Source organism: Aegilops tauschii, chromosome 2, assembly GCF_002575655.3.
Source record: "Aegilops tauschii subsp. strangulata cultivar AL8/78 chromosome 2, Aet v6.0, whole genome shotgun sequence".
NCBI lineage: Eukaryota > Viridiplantae > Streptophyta > Magnoliopsida > Poales > Poaceae > Aegilops > Aegilops tauschii.
In genome coordinates this window covers 385,041,059-385,053,683 of record NC_053036.3, presented here as the reverse complement: position 1 = coordinate 385,053,683, position 12,625 = coordinate 385,041,059, and the positions used below count along the sequence as shown (strand labels likewise).

The 12,625-nt window shown below is 50.8% G+C and overlaps 1 protein-coding gene and 1 long non-coding RNA gene across 2 annotated transcripts; one reads left to right on the top strand and one right to left on the bottom strand.

The window, feature by feature from the left end:
- The first annotated feature begins 1,693 nt into the window (after positions 1–1,693).
- Positions 1,694–3,093, top strand: LOC120973464 (uncharacterized). The gene is made up of 2 exons (XR_005768356.1): positions 1,694–2,007; positions 2,511–3,093. It is a non-coding gene; the product is annotated as an uncharacterized lncRNA (long non-coding RNA).
- Positions 3,094–3,160: 67 nt separating this feature from the next.
- LOC109734256 (uncharacterized) lies at positions 3,161–4,352 on the bottom strand. The gene is made up of 3 exons (XM_020293467.3): positions 4,065–4,352; positions 3,592–3,957; positions 3,161–3,425 (listed from the first exon to the last, which is right to left on the bottom strand). The coding sequence occupies exons 1-3, from the start codon at positions 4,182–4,184 to the stop codon at positions 3,348–3,350; spliced, it is 564 nt and encodes a 187-aa protein (XP_020149056.1). The 5' UTR covers positions 4,185–4,352; the 3' UTR covers positions 3,161–3,347.
- Between the last annotated feature and the right edge of the window lie 8,273 nt (positions 4,353–12,625).

Here is a 12,625-nt window from a genome sequence, read left to right as displayed (position 1 = left end):
TTGGAGGGTGTAGCTATGGGCTGGGCTATGACAACCAGGTGAAAAGGTCCACCGGTCAAACCCCGTCCGGCGAAAGTCAAAGGGCTAGACCCGGCGGTCGTCTTTGTCAGGGTTAGACGGGAGGGTGTACCTGGGGGGGTAGAAATGCCGCCAGGTGTTGCGGTGGGCCCTCCTACGATTGTGGAAGCGTGCTGGCAGGCGCAGGCACCCGACACACGGCTCCGGTGTGTGCCCCCCTAACGGGCGTCGCTGCCGCCGTGTCACGGAGGGGGGAAACGGCCACGTCAGGCAGACACGGAGGGAATCTTGGGGTGGGTTGGGCCGGGACGGTGATGGGGGTGTAGCTATGGGCTGGGCAATGACAACCAGGTGAAAAGTTCCACTGGTCAAACCCAGTGCGGTGAAAGTCAAAGGGCTAGACCCGGCGGTCGTTTGTGTCAGGGTTAGACGGGACGGTGTACCTAGGGGGTAGCAATGCCGCCAGGTGTTGCCGTGGGCCCTCCTACGGTTGTGGAATCATGGTGGCAGGCGCACGCACCCGACACGCGGCTCAGGGGTGTGCCCCCTCGCGGGCGTCGCTGCCGCCGTGTCATGGAGGGGGGAAACGGCCACGTCGGGCCGAAAACTATCTATTCCGAGGAGCAGAATGCAGTCATTTGTTTTTTGTGGGAACTAATAAACTTGTGTAATATTTATGTGTTAGAAAAAATGCACCTTAAAATAATGAAACACAAAGAATATACCTATGCCGACGGCATGGCCGTCGTCATAGGCGTACACGTGGCATACAGATCTATGCCGACGGCTACTTCACCTTATCCACATCGGCCAACCGTGGCCACTCATTCCTCTCTGCCCTCCTCCTCAGATCACTCCTCCTCCCCGAGCCCCACACACGCTGCGCCGCCCGACCCCGACCCCACCTGCGCCGCCGCTGCCGCCGGATCCCGACCCGCTGCGCCGCCCCACCCTCGCTCCAGCCCCCGCCGCCGCCCTATCCTGACCGACGCCGCCGCCCCACCCTCGCTGCCGCCGTCCGCCCCCTCCACCCAAGCCTTGCCGCGCCGCCACCCCCATCCCCTCCCCCATCTCCGGCGCCACTCCGCCCCCGCCCCAACACCACCGCTGCCCCCATCCCCTCCCCCACCGCCGTCGCGCCGCCCCCACTGCCCGCGCCGCCCCCATCCCCTCCCCCACCGCCGCTGCACCGCCCCAAATCAGTCGTTGCCGCCGGGCCGGCCCGTCCCCGTCCTCGGCCGCCCCGTCCCCGACTGCGCCGGCGGCCGACGCCACTGCTTCGCCCGTCGCCGCCCTTCTCCGCCCCGTCGCCGCCCTGCCTCTGCCTCGCTGGTGAGGCCCCTGCTGCTGCCGCTGCTGCTTGCTGCTTGCTATGCTTGCTGTTGTCGCTGGTTGCTGCTTCCTGTTGTTGCCGCTGGATAGATTAGTTAGTTAGTTTAGGGTTTAGTTAGTTTAGGGTTTAGATGGATAGATAGTTAGATAGGACTATAAGATATATATAAAAATGTTGTTGATAGGTTAGTTTAGAAATAAAATTGTTGCTGATATATAGATGGATAGATGAGTGGATACTACATCATGATATATAGATGGATACATATAAAAATGTTGTTGATAGGTTAGGTGTTGCTTTTTTGATATTTTATGTTAAAATTCTATATATGTGGTTCGATTAGATGCTATATATTGCATATCTTGCAAAAAAATTGGTTCGATGAGATGAATCAATGATGATGATGAATGGATGATGATGATGAATATGTGACGAATAGATGATGATGATGATAGTTTTTTGCCTACATGATGCAAAAATAAATGAATGCATGTTTAAATGTTTTAAATATGCTCTATGAGTTGTGATGTTCTAATTTTTTGTCGTGATGGAATTTGCAGGCTTTGTGGTGTTGCATTTCATCGGAGTGACCGCCGTCCGACGCATTGGTCCCTGAGCATCCCTCTGTTGTTCTACTCCTTCCCCTAAAACCGAGGGTGAGCTACAAGTCCATCTCCTCCATTTTTTCACGTCACTAGATTTCATTCTCAAGTCAAGTCGCGTAACCTAGACGTCTCCCGTCCGAAAGGGTTGCATCGATAAATATGCATTGAATTGCATATTTATCACCACAACACTTTCGGATTGTCCAGCGTTTTCCACGGACAGCCCGAGGATGTGTAGTTTGGGTATGTTCTCCATGTTCTACCCCGTTCCGAGACAGGATTTCGGCGGCGCGTCCCCATTGTTCTCCGGAGCACATTCTCTCGGCTATTTGCCGAGACGTGTATCTGGAGAACAGCGGGGAGGTGCTGACGAAATTTTGTCTCGGAACGGGGTAGAATGGAGAACGTACTCAATCTACACATCCTCGGGTGGGATTAGGACCCATCTTTACCTATTAGAGATGTAGGTGGATTCAACACGGTAGAAAATGAAAATTTGATGTGATTAATTTAAGTGAATCCTTAATTATGTTGTTTGGCTTGCAAAATAGCAGAGGATGGCAGATAATCAGTGGATGTACAGTGGTTTTATCCGTCGGACTCGAGTTACATCAGAGTGGATCGCGAAAACTGATGTGTATTTGAAGGAGATATTTCATCAGCCATTGTTATTCGAGCTCTGGGGTGAAAGCCTAGGTCTAACTTGAGATGGTTATATCTGACAATGGCGATATTTTTATGTCGTTCCTTTGTTGAAGGCAATGCTCGGATATGCTCAGACTGCTTCTTCAGGGTGAAAACCTATATTCTGGCCTTATGTGGTTGGTCCGGTGACGGCGATGTTTGAGAGTGGCTCTCTTCGTGAAGGCGTTGTTGAAGAAACCTCATCGTCCGTGTGGTGTCTTGAAATTGTTGGTGTAAATATGGTCATTGTTGTAATTTGTCGAAGGCGGATTTAGTCGCTCTGTTTTTCTTTTCTTCGCCAACGCATAGCTTTGGTAGTATATGACTTCGCTATTTGTTGGTGTTTTTGTGTGCGTGCGTTGGTGATGACTTTCTGCATCCTAGCTATGCAGAGACTGTGTGTACTCATTATGTGTTGTATCCTCTTGATACTTCATTTGAGTTAACAAAATTCACTCTTTGTCGAAAAGAATTGCAAATTTGCAATGCCTAAGACTTACTCGTACGCAGGATACAGGTGTAACAAGAGACAAGAAGCATGCAGTAAGCAGAGGTGACACTGTTTACAGATGGTTAGAGCTTACAATCGCCTACTAGATGATAACGAAAGCACTACGGTGCTGATTACAAGCGCAGATTCTGACAACTAATCGCACGATGATTATACAGTAAGAGAAAGGAACTAGTCTACTACCCCAACAAGAAACTCAAAAGTAGAGCACCATGAGGAGAGGAGCGACCAACGGCACCGCCCTAGCCTGAAGCAGGGTGCCCATCCCCACGTCCTGCGGAAGCGTGGAACCAAAAGAAGTCAGAGCAAGGTGAACAAAGCTCAATAGACGCGGAGGCACGGGGAAAGCAAGCATGCATAAAGTCTTGAGCAAAGCTACGAACTAAAGAAATCGAGAGCTTCAGAAATTACTAGTTGCTGATTAGTACTAGTAGTAGTACCTGCCGTTGCTCTTGTCCAGGGGTGGGCATGGGCAGGACGGTGGCGGAGTCGGTGACGCCGGCGGGGAGCGGCACCGCGGGGTTGCTGCTGATGAATGCGGTGCTCGCCCCATCGCCCGACGCGGCAGGCGCCGGCGCGCCCGCATTGCCGCTGGCCGGCGCCCCAGGGCTCAGCCTCTCCGACGGCAGCTTCGGCATGTACTCCTCCGAGCCGGGCACCGGCGTTGGCGTTGGCGTGGGCGTGGGCGCAGGCGCAGGCGCGGCGACCGCGACAGCGGTCGGTGCCGGCAGCGGGGAGTAATCTGGCACCGACGGCACCACGACGGCCATGGGGATCTTCTCGTCGCCGAAGCCCTCGCCAAGCAGCTAGTTAATCGAACCACAAGAAACAAGAAGACGTTAGAGAACGGAAACCGCAGCCACCGACGAACACCACCGCTAGCATAGCACTCGAAGTGAAACCGTGAGCTCACCCGAGAAATGCACGCCCCTGCGCCGCGCGTGCCGTCGAGGAACGCCTGCGACGGCTGCGCGAAGAAGGAACAGAGGGAGCAGAGCAGCAGCAAGGCGGACGCGAGCGACGCGCGCTGCATCTTGCCCGTCGGCGGCGAGGCTCCCGTCTCTGCCTTCTCGCTTCTTATGCTGTCTGTTCAGACGGTCCGGTCTGCTTTGGGTTGGCTCGAGGCCGTGTGCGGTGCGGCCATGACCTTGTAGGACGTGCGTGGTCCTCGGGTGGGGTCTGCCTGTGGGGTGCAACGGTCACTGGCTCACTGCTCTCCCTAGCCTGCAGGTCAGTGCGGGGCGGTGCACGGTGAAAAGCGATGCAAAACTGCCAAAGGAAACACGACAGGGGTGGTGGTGGTGGTGGTGCTGGTAGTCTGCTACTCCTAGTACGGGCTAGCAGCTAGTCGTGCTCAAAAGGCTGCGGTAAAGCGGCCACCTTTGGAGACTTTGGGTTGGGCGTGCGTGGTGACGGCGAGGCCACAAGGACGCGCCTGATTACCAGCAGATTGCTCGCGCTTGGCAGCATTTTCTTCCTCTGTGTGTCAGTGTGTGTGGGTCGGGAGACTAGTCGCGAGCAGCACGATGGAATGGAGCAATGCGGTGTTGGTTCCGGGCGCGGAGTCCTGTCGAGCTTTTGGGCGGAGGCCGAGGTGCTTTTGGGCCCGATAATGGCAGCATCAATGGCCGGCACGGCACGGTTGCCGGTGCACGTGAGTTCCAATACTGCGGTGTGCGGTCCAAGCTTGGAGTTGCTCCATATTTATGACTGATCGGTCCATGCGGTCAAATCTCAGACCGGTTGTTTCCTGTACACTTGTACAGTATTCAGGGTTCCTCGGCTTACAAATAATTAAAGTGAGAGTTGATCTTTTCCCTCTTTCGATCAAATAGAAATCAGGACACTGATTAACAGGGTGCCCGCCCCCTTCCCCCTCCCATCCCTCTCCGTCGGCCTCCGCGCGGGCGACCGAGGGGACCCAACCCTCCGCCGCCGGTCCCCTCCTCCTTCCCACTCTCCCCTCCGTCGCCGCCGGTGGTTGGCGCCGGGCTAAGCTCGCGCGTGTGATGGCGGCGGTGGAGGCATCACCCTCTCACTCCAGGCCAGGGATACGTGGGATCCCCGACCTCGAGGATGAGGCCCCGATCTATGGCAGCGGCGTTGATTTGGCCCACGGGGTCTTCATGAGCGCGGCGGCATGGCGGCCATCCGGTTCCTAGGGGCGGCAGCCTGGCTATGCTCTGCCTGATCTGGGGCGGCGGCCCCTAGGCTGGCCTCCTCGTCCGGGCGCGGCGGGACAGGTGGGATGCCGGTGATCCTCCGGCGGTTTGGTGTTGCGGCGTCAGATCTGGTGGTTCCCCTCCTTCCTGCTGTCTCTCTCGTTGTCCCGGTGATTTGCGGTTGCAGGCTCCGGTGATGGTGAGCCCTGGTGGTGTACCTTGGGTCCGCGGGAAACCTCGTCCGGTCTAGCCGACCCAGCGGCGGCGGCGTCCATGGGCGTCACTCTCCTTCATGAATGCATAGCTGAGGGCCCAATCTACCCACCCTGATCTCATGCCGGGTGAAAACCTACTATCCTCTTCGGATTTGGCGGCAGCGGCGCTTCACGTCGTGACCTTCTTGGAGGTGTCGTTAGGGGCCTTGGGGCTCAGTTGGGAGTACAGAGGAACTGCAGGTGGAGGGGATAAGACCAGTGCCAGCAGGTGGTGTTCGCGAAGGAGGTGCGGCATTGCATCTGACACGTCGACAACGGCGGGTCCCAGCGGCATGGAGCATCGGGGGTCTCACTGTTGGGCGTGTGTTGATGGCGGGCGCAGGATGGCAGTGTTGTCTGGCGTCGTGGTGGCGTCGACGGCAACTAGACCGGGCAAGGATGATCCGTCAGTAGAGCTCTGAAGATGGATTGGTGGCAGTTGGCGGCGGCGGCCTCTGAGTGTGCGCCGGACCGATGGGTGCCCCATACCCGGTAGGTGGCTTGGTTGGGGCCTCAGGTCTTACATGTTAGGTTTGACTGCGAGGTCTGGTATTAGGCCCAGACTATCAGCATCCCTTTATCAACAGGATAGGAGTAGCGACAGATGTTGCCTAGACAATGACTTCAGTCTTACTGATGTATTACTTTTGTAAGGTCTTCTGTGCATAATTAATAAAGTGCTGCATGCATCGCCCAGATGCAGAGGCCGGGGTTCCTCCATCTTTTCCAAAAAAAAGGACACTGATTAACTGAGCTCAAGCTCGTATGAGCTTGGGAGATTAGTAAAATCTAAGCGAATTAAGAAAAAAAATCTAAAAAAAATCTTTTTTTTTGTAAAAAATGAAAAATATTTAATGCTTGTGAAGTTTCATCATAGAATGACAATTGTAGGAGCTAGGGTTCTACCGGGTCTAGGCCGGAGGTTGTAGGGTGCATTTATTTTCAGATCTATTAAACCAAAAATAAAAAAATACCCTGCTGCAATTTATTCTTATTTATTTTATTTGGCATTCGATCTATCAATCTACTACAATTTTATCTCATGTCTGTTTGCCCATCTGGGGCGCCGCTACCCGAAAGGGATTGACAACCCCTTTTACACGTCGGGTTGCAAGGATTTGTTATCTGTGTGCAGGGGTTGTTTACTCTGTGTTGCTTGGTTCTCCTACTGGTTCGATAACCTTGGTTTCATATATGAGGGAAATACCTACCGCTGTTGTGCTGCATCATCCCTTCCTCTTTGGGGAAATACCGACATAGCTTCAAGCGACATCAAAAGGAATTTCTGGCGTCGTTGTCGGGGAGGATCAAGTCAAGATAGTCTCCCGTCCACGTGCCAAATTCTGGCGCCATTGCTGGGTAGGATCTTCAACATATACCCTAATCACAAATCTCATCTCCTTGCAATCTACATTATTTGCCATTTGCCTCTCGTTTTCCTCTCCCCCACTTCACAAAAATTGCTGTTTTATTCGCCCTCTTTTTCCATTCGCCGTTTTCTTGCCGGATCTGTTTTTGTGTGCAATCTTGTTTGCCATTATTATCGTTATGGAAAGGTCTTCCTCTATTGCTTGCACTCCCGAGAACGAGGTTCTCAACTTTAAACAAAGGGGAGAAGAAAATTTAAAGGATGCTTGGTATAGGATTTGCAATGCTCATAATAGATCTATCAGTAAGCAATCTACTGTTGTTATTCTTCGTTGTTTTTATGTTGGCATCATCACTTGGTATAGATTCGTCCTTGATACGATTATGGTGGAAATTTCTTGATGTGTCCTTCTCTTGATGCTTTTAAAGCTATGGGAAATTTAGTGGGCTCACCACCTCTCATGATTAATGAAACAACTTTGACTCTTGAGCATGTTATGGAAAGACTAGATGCTATTGAAAAGAAAATGCTCACCGAAAATCATATGGAAATTATAGATAGAAAGATGCATAATTTTGCCACCAAGATTGGGTCAAAAGCGGGAGATATTTTAAAGTTGTTAAAAGAAAAGGGTCCTGCAATCCATGAAAGAATAGAAGAAAGCCCATCTCGGATCGATAAATTAGAAGAAATTTTTAGTAATCTAAGCACGGCTTTCGCTTCCGCTAAAACTATCGAAAACCCCCGTAAAGATTGGAAAAGTTACTCAAGTTACCAAGAACAAGGGCGCAACTTCTAGTATTAGTAATAAAGAAGATCTTAAGATGATTAGTATTCACCCGGATTTTGCTGAAGTGATAAGAGATCCTTTTTGCAAGCATGAAATCTTTAAATTTATTCCTAGGAGTATTGCCATTGAAGATCTTTATGATAAATCTTTGAGGGTTTCTAAGTGTTTGATTGACGAGTTGGACAAAGATGACAAAACTTAGATCCCTGCTTTATGCCTAGCTAAGGGCGTAAAACTATAACGCTTGTTGGGAGGCAACCCAATGAATAAAATTTATTTTTGCTTTTTGCTTTCTGTTCCTGTGTTTTTGCACAATTATGCTACTGTTATGATTGTGTTTTTTGTGTTTTAATTAGTGTTTGTGCCAAGTAAAGCCTTTATGATCTTCTTGGGTAATAGTTGTTTGATCTTGCTGAAAAACAGAAACTTTTGCGCTCACAAAACAATTCTCATTTTTTACCAGAGCGTGATAAAATACCAATTCTTTTTGCAGAAGATTAATATAAAAATTGCTCAGGTCGTCCTAATTTTACAGAATTTTTGGAGTTCCAGAAGTTTTTGAAATAGTCAGATTGCTACAGACTGTTCTGTCTTAACAGATTCTGTTTTCTTTGCGTTGTGTGCTTATTTTGATGGCTCTATGGTTTTCTTTGATGATTTTTTGCCATAGAAAAGTTGGAATACAGTAGATATAATGCAAAAATAAAATATGAATTGGTTTGGCACAATACTTATAGTAGTGATTTGCTTTCTTACACTAACGGATCTCACGAAGGTTTTGTTGAGTTTTGTGTGATTGAAGTTTTCAAGTTTTGGGTTATCTTACGATGGATGATGGAATAATGAGTAGAAGAGCCTAAGCCTGGGGATGCCCCGGCATCCCAAGCTATTATCCAAAAATGAGCAACCAACTAAGCTTGGGGATGCCCCCGAGTGGCATCCCCTCTTTCTTCTAACAACCATTGGTATTTTACTCGAAGCTATATTTTTATTCATCACATACTATGTCTTTTGCTCGGAGCGTCTTGTATGATATTCGTCACATCCTTACCAAAAACACCCCAGAGCAACACCCCCCAGAAGACGACGACCCCAGAGTACTGACGGTCTTTGAGGCATTCGCTTCAAACAATAAGCGCAAAAGGGCACTTCGCGGCCTTGCCGAAGTCTGCCAAATCGCCACAGTAAACCCTTGGAGTGACACGGCTATAACCTTTAATGTCGGAGACGAACCAAAATACAGGACAGTCCGAGCACCAGCCGCTCTAGTCCTCAGTCCCATCGTGGACGGCTTTCGACTCACCAAGGTCCTCATGGACGGTGGCAGCGGATTAAACCTCATCTACGAGGATACACTACACAAAATGGAAATAGACAGGAGCCGCATCAAGCAAATCAGTACGACCTTCCGAGGAATCATTCCCAGTCGGGAGGCGCGGTGTACGGGAAAAATCACACTTGACGTGGTATTCGGCACGCCGTAGAATTATCAGTCTGAAGAGATCACCTTCCAAGTGGCTCCTTCAGCAGCGGATACCACGCCCTATTGGGGCGGGGTGCTTTTACACGCTTCCAAGCCATACCTCATTACGGATATATGAAGCTCAAAATGCCCGGACCAAATGGCATAATCACTCTTGTAAGTGATCCGGACATAGCACTCCCCGCCGAAAACAAAACTACATCCCTGGACCTTGAGGCATTATCTGAAGCCCTCGCGGCCTAAGAATTAACCGCACTGCGCTCCATGGTGGATAGGGACGATGTGATCTTAGACAAACGACCCAAATCCAGCTCCTTCAAACGGCAGAAGAAATAGTTAAATTCCAGGTCCACCCAACGGACCCCAAGAAGACAACATCTATTGGAGCACAACTTGATCCAACGGTCGACGCCGCACTAAGGGATTTCCTTCGCGAAAACTGGGATATATTCGCCTGGCACCCTTCTGACATGCCTGGAATCCCACGTGAGCTGGCCGAACATAGCCTTAACATCCTAAAGGGATACAAACCAATCAAACAAGCACTGCGGCGCTTTTCCGAGCCCAAACGCCAAGCCATGGGGGAGGAGCTGGCCAAGCTAATTGAGGCCGGATTCATCAGAGAAATAAAACATCCTGTCTGGCTGGCAAACCTAGTGATGGTACGAAAGAAGGACAAATCCTGGCGGTTATGCGTCGATTTCAAAGACCTTAATAAGGCTTGCCCTAAGGATCCCTTCCCCCTCCCCCGCATTGATCAAATCATTGATGCTACCGCAGGACACGACTCACTGTGCTTCCTCGATGCATATTCCGGATACCATCAAATCAAAATGAAGGAGTCCGATCAAGCTGCAACAGCATTCATTACCCCATATGGGCCATTCTGCTTCAACACCATGCCCTTCGGGCTCAAGAACGCTGGCGCCACATATCAACGCATGATTCAAACATGCCTGGAGAAACAGATCGGCAAGACAGTTGAAGCTTATGTGGACGACGTCATCATCAAGACTAGGCACGTCGAAACACTAATAGACGATTTACGTCTCACATTTGATAACCTCCGTGCGTATGACATTAAGCTCAATCCGGAAAAGTGCGTCTTCGGCTCCCCGCTGGAAAACTGCTGGGCTTCATCGTTTCCAATAGAGGAATTGAAGCAAATCCAGCCAAAATTCTAGCTCTGTCACAATTGGCTATGCCAACACACCTCAAACAAGTCCAAAAGCTCGCGGGTTGCGTCGCAGCTCTAAGCCGCTTTATCTCCAGATTGGGAGAAAAGGCACTGCCACTCTATCGCCTTCTACGGCGAACCGATCACTTCGAGTGGACGGACGCGGCAACAGCCGGACTGGAGGAAATAAAAACACTTCTAGCAAGCAACCCAATCCTGGTGGCGCCCAACGTCGGCGAAACCATGATATTATACATATCGGCAACACATCAGGTGGTGAGCGCCGTGCTCGTCGTTGAACGAGAACAGGACGGACACAAATTCCCGCTTCAGAAGCCAGTATACTACGTATCCATTGTCCTTACACCATGCAAATCCCGGTACCCCCACTATCGAAAGATAGCATACGCGGTCTTTATGGCATTACGAAAGCTGCGACACTACTTCCAGGAGTGTTCGATCACGGTGGATTCCGAAGTACCACTCAACGACATAATAAACAACCGCGATGCCATGGGCCGGATTGCCAAATGGGCCATTGAGCTCGTTCCATTTGATATTACATACAAACCACATCGAGCTATCAAATCCCAAGTACTGACTGACTTCGTCGCCGAATGGACAGAGGCCGAACTCCCTAAAGAGTATGGCACATATTCCAATTGGGTTATGTACTTCGATGGCTCCAAAATGCTGGCAGGGCTAGGAGCAGGCGACGTTTTAACGTCACCTACTGGAGACGTCGTTCAGTACGTACTCCAAATACTATACACAGACTCCAACAATGCAGCCGAATACGAGGCCTTATTGCATGGTCTCCGGATGGCTGTCTCCATGGGCATACAGCGCCTAGAAGTGCGCGGGGATTCAAACCTTGCAATATCTCAAATAAATGGAGACTTTGATGCCAAAGATCCGAAGATGGCACCTTATCGTAATGCCGTCATAAAAATGTCGGCCCGGTTCGAGGGGCTCGAGTTCCATCATGTGGCTCGAGAAAGTAATCAAGCGGCGGACGTTCTTGCTCGCATCGGCGCTAAGCGCGATCCCGTCCCACCTAATATCTTTCTGGAAAGGCTCTTTAAGCCATCCGTGGTGTGGCAGGGGGAAAACGGCAACACGAGTCCAGATCCGAACATAACCCCAAATTCCAGAAACACCGACATCATCGGAGGCCCAGCCACCGAAATAACACCATCGGCGCATCTCATCATGGCAGTCATTGCCCCATGGACCAAACCCTTCCTAGCCTACCTTAACAGGAAGGAACTTCCTGAGGACCAGAATGAGGCCCGCCGCATTGTCCGGCGTTCGAAGGACTACAAGGTTCACGATGGAGAGCTCTATAAGAAAAGCGTTACCAGATTTCTTCAAAGATGTATCTCCGAAGAGGAGGGGCGGCAGCTCCTGGCTAAGATTCATGCTCGTCTCGGCGGGCACCACGCCGCAGCTCGAACCCTTGTTAGCTAGGCCTTCCGTACAGGGTTTTATTGGCTGACAGCCCGAGCGGATGCACAGGACCTTGTCCAACGTTGCGTTGGATGCCAACTCTTCGCCAACCAAAGCCATATGCTCCCCACCGCCCTACAAACAATCCCCATCACTTGGCCTTTTGCGGTCTGGGGACTGGATATGGTTGGACCCCTTAAAGGAGGAAGCCATAAGAAAAAATATTTTCTAGTCATGGTGGATAAATTCACCAAGTGGATAGAGGCCAAACCAGTTAAAACGGCCGAGTCCGGACCAGTAATAGACTTTATATCCGGCGTCGTACACCGTTATGGTGTTCCGCACAGCATCATCAATGATAACGGCTCCAATTTCACAGCCGACGAAGTGAAAACCTGGTGCGCTAATCTGGGCATTAAACTCGATTACGCCTCTGTCTATCATCCACAAACAAACGGCCAAGTCGAACGAGCCAATGGTCTTATTATGAGCGGCATTAAACCCAGACTAGTGTGGTCTTTGAAGGAATCAGACAAGCACTGGGTTGAGGAGCTCGACTCCATACTCTGGGGGCTGCGGACCACGCCCAATCGCACTACCGGATACACACCCTTTTTCATGGTGTACAGCGCAGAGGCAGTATTACCCTGCGACATTATTCATGACTCACCTCGAGTGCGCATGTATGAAGAGAGAGAGGCCGAGCTTGATCGGCAGGACAGCCTAGATGCCCTGGAGGAGGAGCGCGACGTCGCAAAAGCCCGTTCTGCATTTTATCAACAGCAGGCTC